Genomic DNA, 21669 nt, shown 5'->3' with positions numbered 1-21669 from the left:
GGAGTTTGGGGTCAGGGCTGGCTCGGTTATTGATAGTCCAGGCAGTCGCAGAAATGCAGTGAGAGGACTCTCTGGCTTGCCCTGACCTGTCCAGGACTTCCTCCTTTTCCTTGTGTGAAGAGATCACTATTAGCCTGGACTTCCAGCTGCTTTCTTCCCCTCCCAGGATGATCTGGGTCCTAGGGAAGACTCCATCAACTCTTCATTCGATACTTTGGACTTTCTCAATTCAACTCAGCCGGAATCTGTTGAATATCTACTCTATGCAGATGCTAGGTGATGGGATGGGGAGAGACACAATAAGATAGACACAGTTCCTGACTATGAGTTATTTCCAGTTTGTTAAAATGAGCAAAACTAGTCCCCAGGTAGTGCTGCTACTGTAGGGCACAGATCCCTGGCTCTGTGAACAGCTAGACTGGTGCTCAAAACAAATTTCTGAGTTCTGAAAAGGATAAAGCCTGGGGGCTGATGGCATCAGTGTTTATCATTTTACACTAATAAGGTTCCATGAAAGTGACAAGCATAGACTTCCTAAAACCTCAGAGGATCATTTTGATCTGAAGTGATCAGAAACCACTCAGGTCTCTGTTTTTTCTTTTTTCTTCCATTTATTTATTTATTTTTACATTTTTCCACAAACATTTACTTTACGTATCAAGAAAATTTAGCTCATACTCCATAGTTCTTGACAGTTTATAAACAACTTTCAAAATTTAAAAATACTGAATTTTAAAGGTAATGTTCAAAATATTTCTTTTAATTTTATATAATTTTGTGACTCTATAACAAGAGAAATAGTATGGTTTTAAATATTTAATTATTTTTGAGAAAATAATTACATGTCAACTACTCAAATTGTTGAAAAGCAAATGCCCAGCACACTAGTCACACATAAACCTTCTCAATTCAGCCCTGCCTACCACGTATTCTGTGATACACCATCTGCTAGCAAAAATCAGTCTCTTTTTCTTCCTTCAGAGTCTTTATCAAGATAATCCTCTGATGTGGTTGCTTTTTTTTTTTTTTTCAATCTGTACTGGTTACAATGCTGGGCTGGAGAAGTCCAGGTTATTTTATGTTATAAATTCTTTCATATATCTTCTCTAATCCTCTCTGCCAGGCAGTACTACTTATGGTGCCAGGCCATCTTCCTAAGAGCTTCTGTTGGCTTACTTGAGATCCACCTTAGTTCCATAATTTTCTGATTGATCTTCAGATGTGAAATTCCAGTCAAAGCCCCGTCTAATAATGAGTATTTCCAACTTCTGATTCAATGCAACAGGCATTATTGAACTTATACAAATAACCCTTCTTCCACAAAATAAGAATACTCCCAAATATTTTCAATTCAAGAGGAGTCAGGAAGGAATAAAAGTTTGTATTTCCATTTAAAGAAAAAACAAGAAAAATATTTTAACAAATTGCTGTTTTTTCTTAATCTATCCCCACACAAGCTTTTTGGAGTAGGCATCAGATTCCATTTTAGTTACTAACAACTAAGGGATTTGAACCAGGTTCTATCTATAGTTGTACATAAGACATCACTATAAAGGAGGGAGAATGAGTTTAAAAAATCAGAGCAGAATGCATACAACCAGGTCGGTGACACTCTTCAAAGTTATCTCCTACACACAGATTCCAATTAATGTTTGGCAAGTCTCTTTACAAATTTTCCTTAGAGTAAATTATGAGCTACGAGCACATGAAGGTTTTTAAAGAATTGTCTAACTGGATTGTCTACTTTATTCACAACATTTCTCTATGAATGGGTTCAGAAAACTCGAATCCATCCTCAGGGGACAAAGGTTTGTTGTCAGCAAGCTGAATATTACAAAGATACAGACATTGCCGAAACAGAAAGTTCTAAACATGCTTAGCATCATGGAATAAAGAGAAATTTTCACCAGGGGAAACACTTTCAGGTTCCAAAAATTATTTCATGTCTTCCCTATTGTTATTTCTATTGCCAGAGGTTATGTGTGTGCTTGCCAGAGACACACACACAGTGAGAGAGAGCCCCTTAATGGGTGTGGTCATGCCACAATCCCTTCTCTTGCATTTCTCTATCCTGTTGGGATTTTGGACATGCACACACATGTTCCTGGTGTGTTGTTCAAGCGTCAGGTCTAGGACTCAAATCATGCAGACGTCCACATGAGATTCAGCCACTTCAACCTCTGTGCCACCTGCTGGCCTAAAATGACTTATCTTCTATGTGTTCCTGAGAAACCAAAATGGAATAAAAGGACCATCTTGCTTTTAATCAAGTTCCAGAATGAGGGCACACAGCTTTGAAAAATGCTGTCCTGTCAGAAGATACAAGGGTCTATGTACAAAAAAGTATTTCTAGAAAATGACAAAGGGGCCCAATTCTGGCATTTCCTTCTGCTTCCCCTCAGTGCCGCTTCACACCCAGAGTCAGGAGGCTACTTCGTCCAGCTGCCTTTGGGGATGTCTTAATGCTCTGTCAGAGTATCCAGGTGTCTGTTGAAGTCCTCTACTCTGTTTGTAGGTTTTCGATGCTTTCTTCAGGATCCTTTCCATTTGCCGCTTCTCCTACATCTTCTCGAAGGCCGCCTGGGCCAGGGTCCGCTTGTCCAGGCCACAACACTTCTCTTCCTCATTCTTTTTGCTCGTCCCCATCTCTTCCAGCAGCTTCGCCTTGTCTTTGTCCTTCTTTTTCTTCTTCCATTTGGTCACGCCGAGCTCTGCGACACCTTTTAGCTTCAGGGGCCCCTTTTGGACCTGCTCGTAGTTCGCCATGAAGCCTGTGCCTAGTTTACCAAGGAGACTCCTGTGTTTCCATATCCTTTAGTCAATTAGTTTCAGTCATAGAGTGTGGAAACTCAGTATATATTAAATGGGGACATACAATGCCTGTCCTTCATAGCCTGGCTTGCTTCACTCAGCAGTAAGTCATCCATATTCAACCACTTCCTGTCAAAAGACAGTTTTTTTTTTAATGGCTGAATAGTATTCCATTGAGTATATGTACCACAGTTTTTCTATCCATTCATCTGTTCATGGGCATTTGGGTTGTTTCCATGACTTAGCAATTGTGAATAGCGCCGCAATAAACATCGATGTGCAAGCACTTTTCCGATTAAGTATTCTTCTGTCCTTTGGATACCAAGGAGTGGGATAGCTGGATCATATGGTAGTTCTTCTGTAACTTTTTGAGGAATCTCTAAATTGTTCTCCACAGTGGTTGGATCAATTTACATTCCCACCAGCAGTGTAAGAGAGTTCCCCTTTCACACAACACCCCTACTAGCACTTATCATTTTTTGTTTTTTTAATCTTAGTCATTCTCTGTGGTTAGGTGGTATCTCATTGATGTTTTCCTGTACTGGTTACAATGCTGGGCTGGAGAAGTCCAGGTTATTTTATGTTATAAATTCTTTCATATATCTTCTCTAATCCTCTCTGCCAGGCAGTACTACTTATGGTGCCAGGCCATCTTCCTAAGAGCTTCTGTTGGCTTACTTGAGATCCACCTTAGTTCCATAATTTTCTGATTGATCTTCAGATGTGAAATTCCAGTCAAAGCCCCGTCTAATAATGAGTATTTCCAACTTCTGATTCAATGCAACAGGCATTATTGAACTTATACAAATAACCCTTCTTCCACAAAATAAGAATACTCCCAAATATTTTCAATTCAAGAGGAGTCAGGAAGGAATAAAAGTTTGTATTTCCATTTAAAGAAAAAACAAGAAAAATATTTTAACAAATTGCTGTTTTTTCTTAATCTATCCCCACACAAGCTTTTTGGAGTAGGCATCAGATTCCATTTTAGTTACTAACAACTAAGGGATTTGAACCAGGTTCTATCTATAGTTGTACATAAGACATCACTATAAAGGAGGGAGAATGAGTTTAAAAAATCAGAGCAGAATGCATACAACCAGGTCGGTGACACTCTTCAAAGTTATCTCCTACACACAGATTCCAATTAATGTTTGGCAAGTCTCTTTACAAATTTTCCTTAGAGTAAATTATGAGCTACGAGCACATGAAGGTTTTTAAAGAATTGTCTAACTGGATTGTCTACTTTATTCACAACATTTCTCTATGAATGGGTTCAGAAAACTCGAATCCATCCTCAGGGGACAAAGGTTTGTTGTCAGCAAGCTGAATATTACAAAGATACAGACATTGCCGAAACAGAAAGTTCTAAACATGCTTAGCATCATGGAATAAAGAGAAATTTTCACCAGGGGAAACACTTTCAGGTTCCAAAAATTATTTCATGTCTTCCCTATTGTTATTTCTATTGCCAGAGGTTATGTGTGTGCTTGCCAGAGACACACACACAGTGAGAGAGAGCCCCTTAATGGGTGTGGTCATGCCACAATCCCTTCTCTTGCATTTCTCTATCCTGTTGGGATTTTGGACATGCACACACATGTTCCTGGTGTGTTGTTCAAGCCACTAGGGCTGGGTCTCAAACTACAGTCAGGACTTGAACTGCAGTTGGCCATGTGGGATTCAGCTTCCTTAACTACTTGGCTATGAGCTGGTCCTCTCCCGTATTACTTTCCTTTGTTTTCTTTCTTTCTCTCTCTTTCTTTTCTTTTGTCTTCTTTTCTCTTCTTTTCTTCCTCCCTCCCTCCCTCCCTCCCTTCCTTCCTTCTCTTTCTTTCTTTCTTTCTTTCTTTCTTTCTTTCTTTCTTTCTTTCTTTCTTTCTCTTCCTTTCTCTCTCTCTCTTTTTCTTTTCTTTCTTTCTCTTTTCCTCCTTTTTCTTCCTTTCTCTGTTTCTTTTGTTCTCTTTCTTCATTCTTTCCAATTTGAAGGATAATCTTGTTGGGTATAGTATTATTGGCTGAAATAGTTTTTCTTTTAGAATTTTGAATATGTCTTTCCACTCCTTCCTTGCCTGTATAGTTCCTTTTTAATTTTTATTTTAATATATTTTATACTTTCAATCATTGTACATCACTATAGCTTAAAATAAGTCACCCAGCATGAATACGCTTCACACTAGTCCAGTTGAAGCTATCATACAATCTTCTAATTCTGTGTCCCCTAAATGTCTCACCTCTCTATTTTCTCTTTGATTCCTTTCCTCTCACTCTCTCCCTTCTCCCACCCTCTTCTCACACTATCTCCACTAACTGTAACTATTTTCCACACTTCCATATCCCCTAATCTTTCAGTTTCTGCCACAGAGTGTGGATAGTAGGTATATTAAGTGAAGACATACAGCATCTCTCTTTCATAGCCTGGCTTGCTTTACTCAGCAGTATATCTTCTATATGCAAATGCTAGGGTCTTTTTCTTGTGCTAAGTCAGTCTTACCTCACTCTTTTACTGGAAGTAAGGCATTTACTGAAAATTTTTAGCCTTCTCAGAAAGCTGCCATAGTGAGTGTTTCTAGTTGGTTATCTTGATTCCTCCACTAAGCTTCTTAAGAGTAGGAAAATGTGGTTATCCAGGAACTGAAATATTGGACAGTATAAAGGCATGGAGAGCAACTGTGGATACCAGAGACAGTGTGGAAGGAAGGTGGGAAGTGATAGGATACCAGAGACAGTGTGGAAGGAAGGGGGGAAGTGATAAAGGGTAAGAGGGAGGGGATCGGGCGAGGAGAAAAAGAAGTAGAACACACAAGAAACAGAATGGAAAATTATCTGTTGAAGATAATATATTTAGTATTATCATTTTTTTTGTCCCTGCTTTCTAGAGATGTTTTATTTTAAACACAATCCATAGAAAATAAAGTCATAATGTTGAGAATCTTTTGAATCAAAACCATGTAGAAAGTCCTTTGAGATTAACAGCAAATAGAACTTTTTAGGCCATCACTATTTTCTCCCATCACTATCAATGGAGTCAGTGTTGTTAACGTAGATGGACACCAACCTTGATGGTATTCCAGCTGAAATGTGGTGGCGGGAGCTGACATCAACCGAGCCAATGTACAGTGGGAAATTCATTTTGTATGATGTTAACAGTACACAGTAAATGAATGTAAAATAAATTTAAATAAAAAAGAAACATATGGTCATCTGTCTCTCTCTCTTTTTTTTTCTTTTTTGTTTGATGCCCATTAGTGTAGTTTACATACTGTCTGTTGTCTTTCATCATTTTTTTCTTCTTTAAATGCAGCTCTGTACCAGGAATGTATGCTCTAGTCAGCATTATTTGATACTCTTTGGTCCAGGCTTATCTTCTCATGGGGGCCCCAGGTGCCTTCTCAATTGGTTGGGTTAGTTAGTATGTCCATGCTGGTTGGCGACTTGTATTATTGGGCTGAGTTATCCTGGTCTGAGCTTTTAGCCAACTGTGCCTGTCATTCTTCGATGTCTGACTTTTCCCCAGGCTTACCTTAAGAATAATTTTGCTGCTTATTTTTCTTTCTGTTTCCCTGAAAATTTTATGTTTGTTATGGGATAGAGTTTAGGAATTTTTTGGTCTTTGAATTTGAAGTCAAATCTATCATCTGGGTACTTTTAAGCTAGAGGCTGCTGTCAGCATCTACAGAAGGAACAACAGTATCGTCCAGAGCAAACAGCATTTTCCTCCATAAAAGCTCAACCCAGTACTTTCAGGAGTCACACCTTGTGGCAAGTTTGTGGGATTTGTCATCGCTAGTTTACAAAGGAATAAAATAATGTGCAGGAAGTCTAGGCGTGTCTTATCTGTGTGCTCAAAGCTTACATCAGAATTCATGATTTCTCCCAGCTCTTTTGTTTTGTTATATCCTGCTTTAGGTCAATGTCTCATCTCTCTAGCTCACAATAGGTGTGCTGGAATAGGCAGATCTCAGACTTCTTTTTTTTTTTTTTGGAAAGGTTTTTTCCATAGGGCGTGTGCGGTTGCCAGACAGACAGAGATAGAGAGATAGAAAGAGAGAAATCACCCCCCAGAGGGGATGGTCACGCCGCAATCCCTTCTCCTCCATTCTCCTCTAGGGATCTTGAGCACGCACGCACACGTGCCCGGCGTGAGTTTAAGCCACCGGGTCTGGGACTCGAACCGCGGTCAACTACGTGGGAGTCCAGTGACATAGCCATTACGCTAACTGCTGGTCCCGTTCTTGGACTTCTTAATCATGTCATATTGGATAAGTTAAATTTTTACTCAGTGTTTCAGATTCTTTATCTATGATACATGGTGACAATAATGGAACCAGAACACACCCAGCGTTTGGGATGAGAATGGAAATATTAAGTATGAAGGTCCCAAGTAGATTTTTTGACTAGAAAGTGATCTGTTGTTCTTTTTCTTTCTTTCTTTTTTTTTTTTTTAACTTAGCTATCTGAGACCTTGTCTTCTCTGTAATTTCAGGCCTTTTATGCTTTAGAATTCTTTAATTCTAAGGCACAGAACTTACTTTACAGAGTTAAAATGTAAGAATTAGGCATATAGGCATTTTTATTTACTTAGATGTTCAGAAAAGTTAATGTAATTTCTAGCTTGGACATATCAACTAAACATGCATAAGGTTGGCTGCTTCTCTGCGGAGAAAAATAAATGAATTAAACTTGGTCTTAGTTCAGGAAGATACCATAGAGAGTAACTGGGTGCAAAAGACTTAGGCAGAGAGACTTTTGTAAAGATGATGGGATATGAAGAGGGTGGTGACAGGGCCCAAGTGGGAAAACTATCGAGGGGTAATGAACAGAAATAAATCTAAGATTGCCTTCCCCTCACAAAACCAGAAAAACCTCTGGGCCAAATATAAAGTTTCTGTGCTGTGTTTAGGTGTTCATGCTCACTAATCAGACATCTGACTTGTTCAAATCCCAGCTCTGTCACTTATTGGATATATTTTGGGCAAATTCTAAACCTTACTTAATATGTTTCTTTATAGGCAAAATGGGAATAATTTAGACTAATCTTATAGGATTTTTGGAAGAAGCAAAGAAATGTGCCAAAGTGCTTAGTATCTTGTTTGTCACATCCTAACTATTCAAGAAATAGTTGTACCATCATAAACATTATCCTCATTATCAACGACACTGCCATCATTATTATTATGAATGCTTGCATAGAGCTGTAAAGCTGGAGGATTTCCAGATGATGAGTAGATCTCATTTTAATGCCAGTACAAGAAAAGAGGCTTTGGTGGCAATACAATTCTGTGTGGAGAAGTTTTCTCCTCAAGAACTATGTCAAGTACGATAACTAAACCCACAAGACTGAAAACTTAGCAAAAATGTAGGGAACAACGGTCATTTGCCAACTTCCTATTCTAGCCACTAAGGTAATATTAAAACTTACATTTTATTTGTGGATGAATTTATGAATAGAGTTCTGTGCTCCTAGTGCTTACAGGGTGAGTGAGTGAGGTTCAGTCACCCCTGGGTTAACAGGAACAATGTACCCAAGTGTCTGGTGAACAAAGTAAAATCTTCACCAAATTTTTCACCTGAGCCATCTGGCACAATAATAGGAAGGAAGAAATTTACAGAAATAGTAATCATGTTCACATACAATCTTTTACTTAACTTTCACAAAAGTTTATGAGGTAGGCAGCAGAATTTATACAGTTGTCCCTCAGTACATGTGGGGAATGGGTTCCAGGAGTGTCCACAGAAACCAAAATCCATGGACGCTCAAGTCAGTTATATGAAATGGTGTAACATTTGCATATACTCTACACACATTCTTCTGTATACTTTAAATCATCTATAGATTAATTATAATACCTAATACAATGTAGATGCTTTGCAAATAGTTGTTCTACTGTATTATTTAGTGAAAACTGACAAGAAAAATGTCTGCACATGTTCATTATAGATACAACCATTTTTTGGGTAATATTTTTAATTTGTACTTGGTTGAATCAGCTGATTCAAAACTTGTGAAGATAAAGAGTTGACTGTACTTGGAGATTAGGGAAAAAAAGACACAAAAATGAAAACTTATCTGTTGATGATAATACATATGTTAATATCTTTGACTTTTCTACTACATACTGTGGTCATGCTGGCAAAAGTAATTTCCTATGCTGTAAAGATGTATAATGATTAACTGTAAGTTTAAAAACTGTAAAACAATATAAAAATGGAAAAAAGATTAAAAAAAAAAGACTGACTTCTCTGAGTGCATATTGTAGGTAAGGATTTGAATCCAGGTCATTTAAATGTTTGTGTTTTAGGGAGCGATATCAGCAAGATGGTGGAATAAGAAGCCCTGGATCTTCTTGTTTCTATGTATACATTGATTTGGCAGATCAATAAAGATGAATTACTTTTATGAGAAATACAATAACTGGTTAAGAGGCTTTTACACCCTGGGTGGGTGCAAAAATCAGTTAAATAAAAGGTGGTAGAAAGCTATGATACACTCACAATAATCCCTGCCTCAGCACAGTGCCATATGTTGAGAGAAAACTATCAGTTCTCAGTTTCTGAGAGAGAATGGAAGAAAAGGATTGGACCATATGTATAACACTCAGATTTTGATGGGAGCTTCTAGTTTCTGTCTTGCCTGTTTTAGAGTGCTGGTGGGACCCAAGCTATTGAGAAAAATGGGAATTTGAACTAGCACATCACCATTTGCCAAAGCCCCCTCCTTCTGGTTTGGTGCAGAGTGAGCCACTGAAAAACTCCAGATTCCAGGTTCTCCCTGAGGAAGAAAAGAGTTGAAACACATGTCCAATTTTCTGACTTTTTTAGAAGATCCCTGGGGAGATGGGTTTCTGTCTCACCTATTTCAAAATACTGACAAGATCTGGCATATTCTAGATGCCTGGAGACCGTAAGGAACAAAGATGGTGGTTTGGATTAGCACAGAGATTTGAGAGGCCCCCCAGAATCTCTGACTGGGCTGACCAATAAAGGTCTTAAGTACAAGGCCAGTCTATCAAGACTAGGAGAGGTGGCTGTTTTGTCTAATGCCTAGATAGCAGTGCAAAGAGTCAAGGGAGATGAAGTAACAGGGAAATATGTCTCAAAGAAAGGTACAAGATAAATAGACAGAAACTGATTACAAATGATTTACCTCAAAGAAAATTTAAAGTAACCATCACAAAGATGCTCTATGAGGTCAGGAGAACAAAACAAGAACAAAATAAGAATTTCAAAAAGTACAAAGTGGAAATCACATTACTGAAGAATGTCATAACTTAGTTGAAAAAGTTCACTAGAGGGGTTTATCAATGCACTAAATGAAGCAGAATAGAGGATCAGTGAATTAAAAGGCCATTGGAAATTATTTAGTTTGAGGAGTAAAAGGAAAAAAAAAATGAAAAATGCGGTGGGAAACCATCAAGTGAGCCAATATACACATTATGGGAAACCAAGAAGGAGATGAGAGAAGAAAGCGCAAAACCTTTATTCAAATAAGTAATGACATAAAAATCACCCAGATCCAGGAAGCCCAATGGGCTCCAAAGAAGACGAACCCAAAGAAATCCACATTGATACATATTATAATAACATTGTTAAAAATTTCAAATGCTGTAAAGATGAACAGTGATTAAATGTAAATTTAAGAAATTTTAAAAAGTAATTAAAAAATTAAAAGAAAACGATATAAATAAATAGAAAATAATTCCCTTCTAGCCTCCCCAAAAAATCAGACAAGGAGAGAATTTTGAAAGCAGCAAGAGAAAATTTACTTATCATGTATGATGAAATCCCCATAAAACAATCAATAAATTTCTTAGCTGAAACCTTGCAGGCTAAAAGGCAGTAGGATAATATATTCAATGTGCTAAAAGAAAAAATTTCTGCCAACTGAGAATACTATAACCAGCAAAATGGTTCTTTGAAAACAGAGGAAAAGTTTTCTTAGGGAAACCCTGGAGTGGTTCATGTAAACAACAAACCAAAATCCAACAGTTCAAACCATTAGATCTGCCTTACAAGAAATGCTGATGGAAATTCTTCAAGTTGAAACAAAACCACGCAAAACAGCAATATAAAAGCATGGGGGGGAGGGGCAATCGGCAGCATGGTGGTTATGACAGCTAGATCCCACATGGCTGACTGCATGGTTTGAATCCTGGACTCAGTGCCTTGAAAAACACGCTGGTTGTGTGTGCATGCATGCCTGAAATCCTGACAAGAGAATGGAGTATAAGGATTGTGGTGTGGCCATACCCTCTGGAGGGATGTTTTCTAGTTTTCTCTCTTTCTCTCTGGTGGGCATACATGTCCTAAAGCAAATTAAAAAAGAATATGAAAATACATAACTTGCTGGTAAAGGTGGGTATATTGACAAAGAGAGATTACTATAATACTGTAATAGTGGTAGATAAATCACTTCTAATTCTAGTATTAAAGTTAAAAAAGAATTAAAATAACTATGACTAAAATATGTTAATGGATATAGAAAGACTTAAATCATGACATCAATAACAAAGGATGTGCACAGGAGAAGTAAAAGTGTAGTTTTTGTACATATTCGAAGTTAAATTGTTACCAGCTTAAAATGAAAAAAAAGAGGAAAGACTCAAATAAATAAAATGAAAAGTTTGTTTTCTGATCCTCTTATGCTACTTTTAAAATCTGGATATGTCTTTATTTAAATGACTCATTGGGACCAGTAGTTGGCCTAATGGCTATGTCGCTGGACTCCCATGTAGTCGACTGTGGTTTGAGTCCCAGACCCGGTGGCTTAAACTCAGGCCGGGCACGTGTGCATGCGTGCCCAAGATCCTGAGAGGAGAATGGAGGAGAAGGGATTGTGGTGTGGCTATCCCTGCTGGGGGGTAATTTCTTGCTTTCTGTCTGTCTGTCTCTGTCTTTCTGGCGAGTGCATGCACCCTATAGCAAAAACCTCTAATAAAATAAAATAAAATAAAATAAAATAAAATAAAATAAAATAAAATAAAATACTCATATTTTATCTTTTGGGACTTTCTTTTGAACCATGATTTTGTTTCTATGCATAATGAAGGAAAGACAGAATGACAGGGGAAAAAGATGGAGAAGGCCCTGTTTAGATTCATTATTGGGCAATAGCAAGACTCTCTAGGGTATGAAAAAGCCAAAGAGTAACTTGATCCCAGAGGTGATAGAGAGAAACACAGCTATCAAATTCAGTCCACTTCTTAGGGACAACAGTCAAGTTGCATTCTTACGGGCACTGTGACTTGTCCTGGGAGCATCTCAGGCTGGCATAGAGATGTTAATATTCTCAGAAAAAGGAGTAAGTCTAGGAATAAGGTGAGAGAAATTTAAGATAGGTCACCCTGTAGCTCTGAACACCTCTTTATAGTTTTCCTTTCTTGGAGAATCTGTGCTTTGTATTTATACTTCTACACTGCCTCTTGAGTTCTGATTTCTGAATTATCAGAATAATTCTCTTTCTAGATAGTTCTCTTTCTCATCTTTAGAGAGACTGTTGCTTCAGTTACAGTTGGCAAGTTTTCTGAAAAGGGTGATGTAGTAAACACTTCAGGCTTTGAGGGCCTTCTCTGGTCTCTGTCCCAGCTATTCAACTTTGACATTATAGTACAAAAACAACTATAGGTAATTCCTTTATAAATGGGCATGGCTGTGTTCCATTAAACTTCATTTATAAAAGACAAAGCAAGTAGAACTTGGCTAGGGTGCAGGGGGAGGGGGCTATAGGTTGACAATCCCTCCTTACTGCCATTCCCATCCAGCCATCTAGTTTTCACTTTAACTTCTCATCTAACCATGAACACACAATTGTGGCCAATCTCTCCATAAATTGGAAAATTCTCTAAGTTCCAACCAATAGCAAGGCTCAGGATCCTTGCAGCTAATACAGGGAGAGTTTCTGCGGTAAGGACAAGTTGAATTCAATAATGAAACATACTTTGGAGGAGAGTTCCTTAGGAGAGTGTTCTCTTTCCAGGGAATACAGTGGCAGAACCTCATAGGTACAGAAACCCTGATTCCCAAACAACTCTGCCCCATGACCCTGACTGCCCTTTTCACTGAGTAATGGGAACAGCCTTTCGGGCTACAATGATTCTACTTCCTTTGAAGCCATCTGATGAAACTCATTTTACCAACCACTAGCACCCAGGAGGCGCCTTAGTGTGACATAAGCTAAATGGAATAATTTTATGGGCTGAGGGGGGACTCTTTGGAATCATCTAACTAGCATATTTTGGAGAAAAATTACCTGAAGCATTAGGAAAGGAAACTATGCTTAATGCCAAGCCCACTCACCATTAAGGGTATAAAAGGCAGTAGAGGAAAGAGAAACTCAAACTTCATCCACATCCATCTCCAGCAGTTCATCTGCCCTTCACTTCTCCCAGTATCATGTCGTGCAACTGCTGCCTGTCCAACCTGAGCTGCCGCACCAGCTGCTGCTCTAGGCCCTGCGTGCCCCCCAGCTGCCACAGCTGCACCCTGCCTGGGGCCTGCAACATTCCCGCCAATGTGAGCAACTGCAACTGGTTCTGTGAGGGCTCCTTCAATGGCAGCGAGAAGGAGACCATGCAGTTCCTGAATGACCGCCTGGCCAGCTACCTGGAGAAGGTGCGCCAGCTGGAACGGGACAATGCGGAGCTGGAGAGCCGCATCCGTGAGCGGTGCCAGCCTCAGCAGCCGATTGTGTGCGCCAGCTACCAGTCCTACTTCCGGACCATTGAGGAGCTCCAGCAGAAGGTGAGGGGGTGAGCTTTGTGGGGACTCAGCAGCAGTGGGCTCTCTTTGAATAACAGGACATCCTCAGGTTCTAGTGAAACTCACAGTAGACCTTTTTTTTCAGATTCTGTGTGCCAAGTCTGAGAATGCCAGGCTAGTGGCACAGATCGACAATGCTAAGCTGGCTGCAGATGACTTCAGAACCAAGTACGTTGAGCCTTTTTGGCCAGATGACCTCCAAGGCCCCTGTGACTGTTTTATGATCCTAAGTGCCTAATGTTGCCTAGGAGGGAAGAGAAAGCCATTGCTTCCTTTTAATTTCTCCTCTTCTTTTTTTTAAAATTACAGTATTGTTAAAATAGTTGTATTTTTATTAGTAGTTATTGTTATTAATATCTTTGTTCTGATTTCTGAATTATCAGAATAATTCTCTTTCTAGATAGTTCTCTTTCTCATCTTTAGAGAGACTGTTGCTTCAGTTACAGTTGGCAAGTTTTCTGAAAAGGGTGATGTAGTAAACACTTCAGGCTTTGAGGGCCTTCTCTGGTCTCTGTCCCAGCTATTCAACTTTGACATTATAGTACAAAAACAACTATAGGTAATTCCTTTATAAATGGGCATGGCTGTGTTCCATTAAACTTCATTTATAAAAGACAAAGCAAGTAGAACTTGGCTAGGGTGCAGGGGGAGGGGGCTATAGGTTGACAATCCCTCCTTACTGCCATTCCCATCCAGCCATCTAGTTTTCACTTTAACTTCTCATCTAACCATGAACACACAATTGTGGCCAATCTCTCCATAAATTGGAAAATTCTCTAAGTTCCAACCAATAGCAAGGCTCAGGATCCTTGCAGCTAATACAGGGAGAGTTTCTGCGGTAAGGACAAGTTGAATTCAATAATGAAACATACTTTGGAGGAGAGTTCCTTAGGAGAGTGTTCTCTTTCCAGGGAATACAGTGGCAGAACCTCATAGGTACAGAAACCCTGATTCCCAAACAACTCTGCCCCATGACCCTGACTGCCCTTTTCACTGAGTAATGGGAACAGCCTTTCGGGCTACAATGATTCTACTTCCTTTGAAGCCATCTGATGAAACTCATTTTACCAACCACTAGCACCCAGGAGGCGCCTTAGTGTGACATAAGCTAAATGGAATAATTTTATGGGCTGAGGGGGGACTCTTTGGAATCATCTAACTAGCATATTTTGGAGAAAAATTACCTGAAGCATTAGGAAAGGAAACTATGCTTAATGCCAAGCCCACTCACCATTAAGGGTATAAAAGGCAGTAGAGGAAAGAGAAACTCAAACTTCATCCACATCCATCTCCAGCAGTTCATCTGCCCTTCACTTCTCCCAGTATCATGTCGTGCAACTGCTGCCTGTCCAACCTGAGCTGCCGCACCAGCTGCTGCTCTAGGCCCTGCGTGCCCCCCAGCTGCCACAGCTGCACCCTGCCTGGGGCCTGCAACATTCCCGCCAATGTGAGCAACTGCAACTGGTTCTGTGAGGGCTCCTTCAATGGCAGCGAGAAGGAGACCATGCAGTTCCTGAATGACCGCCTGGCCAGCTACCTGGAGAAGGTGCGCCAGCTGGAACGGGACAATGCGGAGCTGGAGAGCCGCATCCGTGAGCGGTGCCAGCCTCAGGATCCCATTGTGTGCGCCAGCTACCAGTCCTACTTCCGGACCATTGAGGAGCTCCAGCAGAAGGTGAGGGGGTGAGCTTTGTGGGGACTCAGCAGCAGTGGGCTCTCTTTGAATAACAGGACATCCTCAGGTTCTAGTGAAACTCACAGTAGACCTTTTTTTTCAGATTCTGTGTGCCAAGTCTGAGAATGCCAGGCTAGTGGCACAGATCGACAATGCTAAGCTGGCTGCAGATGACTTCAGAACCAAGTACGTTGAGCCTTTTTGGCCAGATGACCTCCAAGGCCCCTGTGACTGTTTTATGATCCTAAGTGCCTAATGTTGCCTAGGAGGGAAGAGAAAGCCATTGCTTCCTTTTAATTTCTCCTCTTCTTTTTTTTAAAATTACAGTATTGTTAAAATAGTTGTATTTTTATTAGTAGTTATTGTTATTAATATCTTTGTGCCTAATTTATAAAACCTTATTACAGGTATGTGTACAAAGGAAAAAATATAGTATATATAGGACTCAGTAATATCTGCAATTTCAGGTTAGTTATGTAAAATCAGTTTCAGTCAAGGGTTCAGATTCAAGTGCCGCTTGCTTTTTGGTCTTCTGTAAGGGCTTTTTAAAACCCCAAATTTAGAGATTAACATAAGTCATTATTTGAGAATGGATGGATTTAGTGATAAATTAATCAAGAAAAATTAAGAGCAGAGGGGGAATTTTGATTTCATGAATTTCTGTAGGCACCTTCTGGTGCTAGGGCAAGTCAGGGGATGTCTCTAGTCTGCTCCTTCATAGCTTGAAGGAAACATGTGGAAGAGAAAGGGCAGAAAACTGTGGAAGTTTGAAAAGGTCCTGGCCAATCCTATCTAAGCAAGACATAGGAGATGAAGGTGGGCTTCTATCCTAGCTTATCCTCTTACTCCAATCTCTGTGTGCAGATACGAGACGGAACGGTCTCTGAGGCAGCTGGTAGAGTCAGATATCAACAGCCTGCGCAGGATCCTGGATGAGCTGACCCTGTGCAAGTCTGACCTGGAGGCCCAGGTGGAGTCCCTGAGGGAGGAGCTGCTGTGTCTCAAGAAGAACCATGAGGAGGTGAGAAGAAAATAACAAAAACAGGTTTCAGAGCTGGGCCTTCAGTATTGGGAGTCAGGAGCCACTCACTGTCAGGCTTACTGGAGTGAGTCCTTTCTTTGAAGAGCTCAGCATTTTCTCAGAGAAAGATGATGCTCTCCATATCAAGGAGAGAGGTGAGCTGTTAAGTCTCAAGCAACTGGATGAGTGTTGGGAAGGTATTGGAGATATTGAGAATGCACATACATATTGAGAAGCTGAGAATGCACATTCATTGAGCTGCCCCGCTCTCTGTTGTTCACTGTTAGGTCCTGAATGTGGAGGTGAAGATGGAAGGGAAAGCACCAATAATATGTGGCTCTTTAAAGTGTTCATGATCTTGTGTAGAGAGTTAGCCATTAACATAAGTGATGCAATATAAGGCAGAGTGAAATAAGTACCATATGAGATGTAGGACCAGCACGTTCCAGAATAACCCAGCCTGCCTGAAGAAGAGAGGGTATACTTCTCAGATGCAAGTGGGAGGACCTCAGTACTTGAGTGTTTCAATCTGAGGGAAGAGGCTGAGCAAAGGCACAGAAATGGTAGAGCAGGTTATGACTGGGCATGCAGTATCTACAGAAATGTGATAAGAAATGGAGGAGGATTGGCACAGGCTAAGGAGTTTGGATTTAGTCTTAACAGAAAATAAAAGTAGTTTCATTTATTTGGAGAAAGAAACTGATGTGATCATTGTTTGAAATTATTGATACTTAATATGGGTAAATCCTTGAGAATACTCAGGATATTCCTTTTGGTGCACTTTGGACAGTGCTGTGCTTACTTCTACATAACAGAACAGCATAGACCCATTTCTGTGAGTTCATCATTTCCTTTTCCCTATCAGGAAGTCAACATTCTGCGCTGCCAGATTGGAGATCGCCTCAATGTGGAGGTGGATGCTGCCCCTGCTGTGGACCTGAACCGTGTACTGAATGAGACCAGGTGTCAGTATGAGGCCCTGGTGGACACCAACCGCAGGGAAGTCGAGGAGTGGTACACCACGCAGGTGGGCATCCAAGCACATGGCCACTCTGGACCTCAGCTCCCCCAGATCCTTTAAGGCAGAGTCTGATCTTGTCTTGTCCCCTTGGGTATTTCAGAGTGAGGAGCTGAACAAGCAGGTGGTGTCCAGCTCAGAGCAGCTGCAGACCTGCCAGGCAGAGATCATTGAGCTGAGACGCACGGTCAACGCCCTGGAGATCGAGCTGCAGGCCCAGCACAACCTGGTATGTACCGTTTAGCCCTGCTGGTGGGCAGTGTGATGGTGGGGATGTAGAGTCACTGGGGTATCCTTTAGGCCACATGATCTCCTTAGCTGTTGAAGCTTTTGACTTCTTTGGAACCCTATGAAGAAACTCTTTAAAAGCACATCTTTCTGACATTCTTCATCTTTTCTACCACAGAGAGACTCTCTGGAGAACACACTGACCGAGAGCGAGGCCCGCTACAGCTCCCAGCTGTCCCAGATTCAGTGCATGATCACCAACGTGGAGTCCCAGCTGGCTGAGATCCGTTGTGACCTGGAGCGTCAGAACCAGGAGTACCAGGTGCTGCTGGACGTGCGGGCCCGGCTGGAGTGCGAGATCAACACGTACCGGGGCCTGCTGGAGGGCGAGGACTGCAAGTGAGTAGGGGACAAAGAATTTCTGGAAAAAAATGTATATAGTGAAACCATAATACATATGGGCACACATGTGGCCATATAGTCAACTTGCCAAACAACACACATTATTTGTTTATTATGTGCCCAGTGATCAGTGATAGTTAAGTAAATATGGAAGGGCAGAGGTGACGAGGACAGTTCCTGCCTCAGGGGGTTAATGATAGAGAGATGATGATGGGAAGAATGGGAATCACAATATCTTTTGGGTGAAGCAGATTGTGTTAAGTTCTATGAGAATTCAAGAACATGAGATAGTATTTTTTTTTAAGAGAGATTTTTGCTATAGGGCATGTGTGCTCATCAGAGAGACAGAGAGCAAGAAATCACCCCCCAAGGGGGATGGCCATGCTGCAATCCCCTCTTGGGATCTTGGACACGCACACACATGTGCCCGGCATGAGTTTAAGCCACCGGGTCCGGGACTCAAACTGTGGTCAGCTACATGGGAGTTCAGCGATATAGCCATTACACTAACTGCTGGTCCCAAGATAGTATTTTTTAAAAGGACAATTTTCCACCTTTGCACATGGAATTCTGGGAGAGGAATGATTTAGTAATAATCGAAATTTGATTCCAATGAGCTCAAATCACTGAAAATGTATAGGTTATTTAATTAAGAACCAGGCATTATGTGTGTCTTAGAGGTCTCTCTACTACCTTTCTCAATCTAATTTAAACCTCTGTGTTCCCAGCCTCCCCTGCAACCCATGTGCTACCACCAACGCTTGTGGCAACTCTTGTGGATCCTGTGGCTGCTCTCAGAATCGTTGCGGTTAATTGAATATCCTGTATCCTCTTTGAAGATGTCAATGAAGCCATTTACATCAAGTATAGGAAAGATCCTGAGGTCTTGCCTTCCTCAGAGCTCAGTTGCCGTTAAAAAAACCTCATCATGCTATCTGTGATGTTTCTAGACACTGAAATGTGTTGCAGAATCAACAAGCAAAGACACACTCCATCAACTTCTTATGTCTGGAAAACTCCTTCACATTGGGTGTTGAGCCTTTTTGTTTCTGAAGATGCTCAGCTCCCTGTAATTTGAGCTCCAGTTATTACTTTAGGGTGTTTCCTGTATATACTTCATTTCCTGCTTTCCTTTCTTCTTTGGTATTCTTTGGAATGCAAGGAGGCTAAGGCTACTTCATTTATTTCCCAATAAACTTTATTTCTCTGGCATAGTAAATGTGTTTCTCATTCATATTCATGCCCTGTAAAGAACTCATCATGACTATTTCATAAAAATACCCCCAGGTGAAATGACTGACCTGTCATTATGCTCCACTGGAAGTGCTGTTGAATAGGAAGCCATGGCCTCCTGGAAGCCTCCCATCAGGGGTAGTCCATGCAGAAAACTGGCCTTCAACACTTACACGCATCTTACTTTGGTTGCAGGGCCCTTGGAGATTTTGAGACTCCTGCCTAAACCCAATTACTATCTCCTGTCACCATCATCAGATGGGAATCATTTGCTTCCTTTTCTCCTAAACTTCTTTAAGATCAGCTTCTACAGAAACTCCTCAAAGAGCAATAATTCTATCCTCTCAACCATTCTGCTGCTCTTGCATTGCCAATGTAAATATCTATTCCTTCTTCAAAATGCACCTTCACTGGTTTCTATAATCCCTCATACTCTGCTTCCTCTAGTAATATCTTTGATATTTTCTCTTTGTCTTTTGATCAGCTTATTTTCAGTTTTGTCCCAAATGAAGAAAGCATATTAATCCTCAGTCCTTTGTTTCTGTCTTTCTACATTCCTATTCCTGGAGAACTAGTACCTTCATGTTACTGACTCCCATTTCTCAGTACAAGTTCCAGATTTTTAGTTGTCCATAGAATAATTTCACTTGGTATCAGGTCATTGCATCATTTTTAATTGGACTAAAACTATCATTGTTAGAGTGGTTCGTCTTGTTACTTACTTGATATACTTAACACATCGTCCTCTAAAAAGACGCTTTAAATGTAGTCAACTCTCTGTCCTGACTTTTTACCTCTTCAAGTTGATCTTTCCTCTAGGTCTTTGCTCATATCTATAATCTCTTTATTTCCTGTAATTCCAATAAGACCAGTGTTCATTAAGTATCCCCTCAAAAGTACTGAGTCTGTTACATCCTTCTCTCCACTTCATCTCTGAATTTTTAAAGTTCATAAGACTATAGGTCACGATGTCAATTACCCCTTCAATTTAATGCCTTTGATTGCAATTAATCATCTCTTGTGTGTGCCAGGTACTATGTGAGGTATGGAGAAACATGGCAGGGCTCAGTCTTGGCCTACAACGGTTGTAGATTCTTAAAGATTCTGGAGTGGATAAGACAAAGAGCTCTTAGGTAAACATCCATGTGGCTCAGAAAGGTATAAAAAATTATGAATTTTTCAGAGGTGTGAGAGAGTGTTAAGAAGAAGTTCCAGGAAGGAGGTAGTGCTCAATTGGAGTTTTGAAAGCCAAAATGTTCTGTTCACGTGCATTTTAAAAATGTCCATCTTGTTGATTGTAGACTCTTCAACAAAGATAATATCATCACCTTATTAAAGCTTGGTATAAATCATGGAATCCTGTAACTGAAATAAAGAAGGAACAGTAACACTAAAGAGGATTCATGATGTTATTAAAACTATGTATACTTACCACAGTTTCAACTTCCATCAACTATTACTGTATGATATTATCATATTCTGAAATAAAATTTGATGGGATATATTTTTACAAATGAGTGTGTGTGTAGATCTGAGAAGAGACAACATTTTTTTCAAGTATGAGCTTTGTCTGGTAAAAAAGTGAAGAATCAAGAAGTGAGAAGTGTATTTAGTAACCAACAGTTCAATTCCTAGTCTGGAAGAGAAAAAGATGTGGTAATGGAAGATGAAACTGCAAGATAGTTATGTAGGACAATATCTGGCAGTGCTTTCCATGGTTATCAATGAGATTTTCTTGTAAGTAAATCTATTATGTAATATATCTGGCAGCAGTGTATAGGGTGGGTCATGAAGTTTATGGAGTTGGGTCAAATAGAGGGAAGATCAATTAGGGAGCTGGTGAGAGATGACAGGAGCTGAGACAGATGGGCAGGGAAGAGAGAGGGTGAATTTTTGTGTCATAGACTAGGATACAGAAGTTGATTGATGGTAGAAGAAGAATGGAGAGATAATGAAGGAAATTACTACCAGTTGAACACTGCATTAGGGTTTTTCAGAAAAACAGAACCAATAGGATATGTAGAGCTATAGATATATAAAAAGATATCATTAAAGATTGGCTCAAGTCATTATGGAGTTCAAGAAGTGCCATGATCTACTGTCTTCAAGAAGGAGGCTCAGAAAAGCCAGTGGTATTGTTCTAATCTATGATCAAGAACCAGGAGGGTTGATGGTGTAATTCCTGGTCTACATCTGAAGGCTTAAGAGCCAGAAGCAAAGCATTAATGGCACAAAGAGGTGTGGTATTACCTGTTGGAGATATTTCGTAGTTTTATCAACAGTACTAGGGAGAAATGTTGACCTGTCGAAATATCCATTTTGTAAGACAAATAATAATGTGGTTGAATGTATGGAAGAAAATGAAATGAAAATAAATAAATAAATAAATAAATAAATAAATAAATAAATTTAAAAAAAGAGCCAGAAGCATTAATGTAAGAGGGCGGTAATTGATGGAATCTGTCAATAAGAGATAGTTTGCCTATCCTTCCCTTTTTTTTTTTTAAATTTGGTACCTCATCC

General features: G+C 40.1%; 1 protein-coding gene and 1 pseudogene across 1 annotated transcript; one reads left to right on the top strand and one right to left on the bottom strand.

Moving 5' to 3' along the window:
- Positions 1–2429: 2429 nt before the first annotated feature.
- On the bottom strand, positions 2430–2766 carry LOC102478639 (protein FAM32A pseudogene; annotated as a pseudogene).
- A 10437-nt stretch (positions 2767–13203) lies between these two features.
- On the top strand, positions 13204–18726 carry LOC102475551 (keratin, type I cuticular Ha4). The gene is made up of 7 exons (XM_027774785.1): positions 13204–13551; positions 13655–13737; positions 16109–16265; positions 17131–17292; positions 17387–17512; positions 17690–17910; positions 18642–18726. Exons 1-7 carry the CDS (start codon positions 13204–13206, stop codon positions 18724–18726), a joined length of 1182 nt encoding a protein of 393 aa, XP_027630586.1.
- Positions 18727–21669: the final 2943 nt, after the last annotated feature.

This window comes from Tupaia chinensis, unplaced genomic scaffold (assembly GCF_000334495.1).
Source record: "Tupaia chinensis unplaced genomic scaffold, TupChi_1.0 Scaffold000477_1, whole genome shotgun sequence".
Lineage (NCBI taxonomy): Eukaryota > Metazoa > Chordata > Mammalia > Scandentia > Tupaiidae > Tupaia > Tupaia belangeri.
This window is presented reverse-complemented; position numbering and strand designations above follow the sequence as displayed.

What these genes read in the sequence shown, in the direction of transcription:
- LOC102475551 (XM_027774785.1), top strand. Translation starts at nt 13,204, where the DNA reads ATGTCGTGCAACTGCTGCCTGTCCAACCTGAGCTGCCGCACCAGCTGC. An exon ending in GCAGATGACTTCAGAACCAA is followed by an intron (nt 13,738 to 16,108) that starts GTACGTTGAGCC and finishes CTCTGTGTGCAG; the next exon opens with ATACGAGACGGAACGGTCTC. An exon ending in AGGAGTGGTACACCACGCAG is followed by an intron (nt 17,293 to 17,386) that starts GTGGGCATCCAA and finishes TGGGTATTTCAG; the next exon opens with AGTGAGGAGCTGAACAAGCA.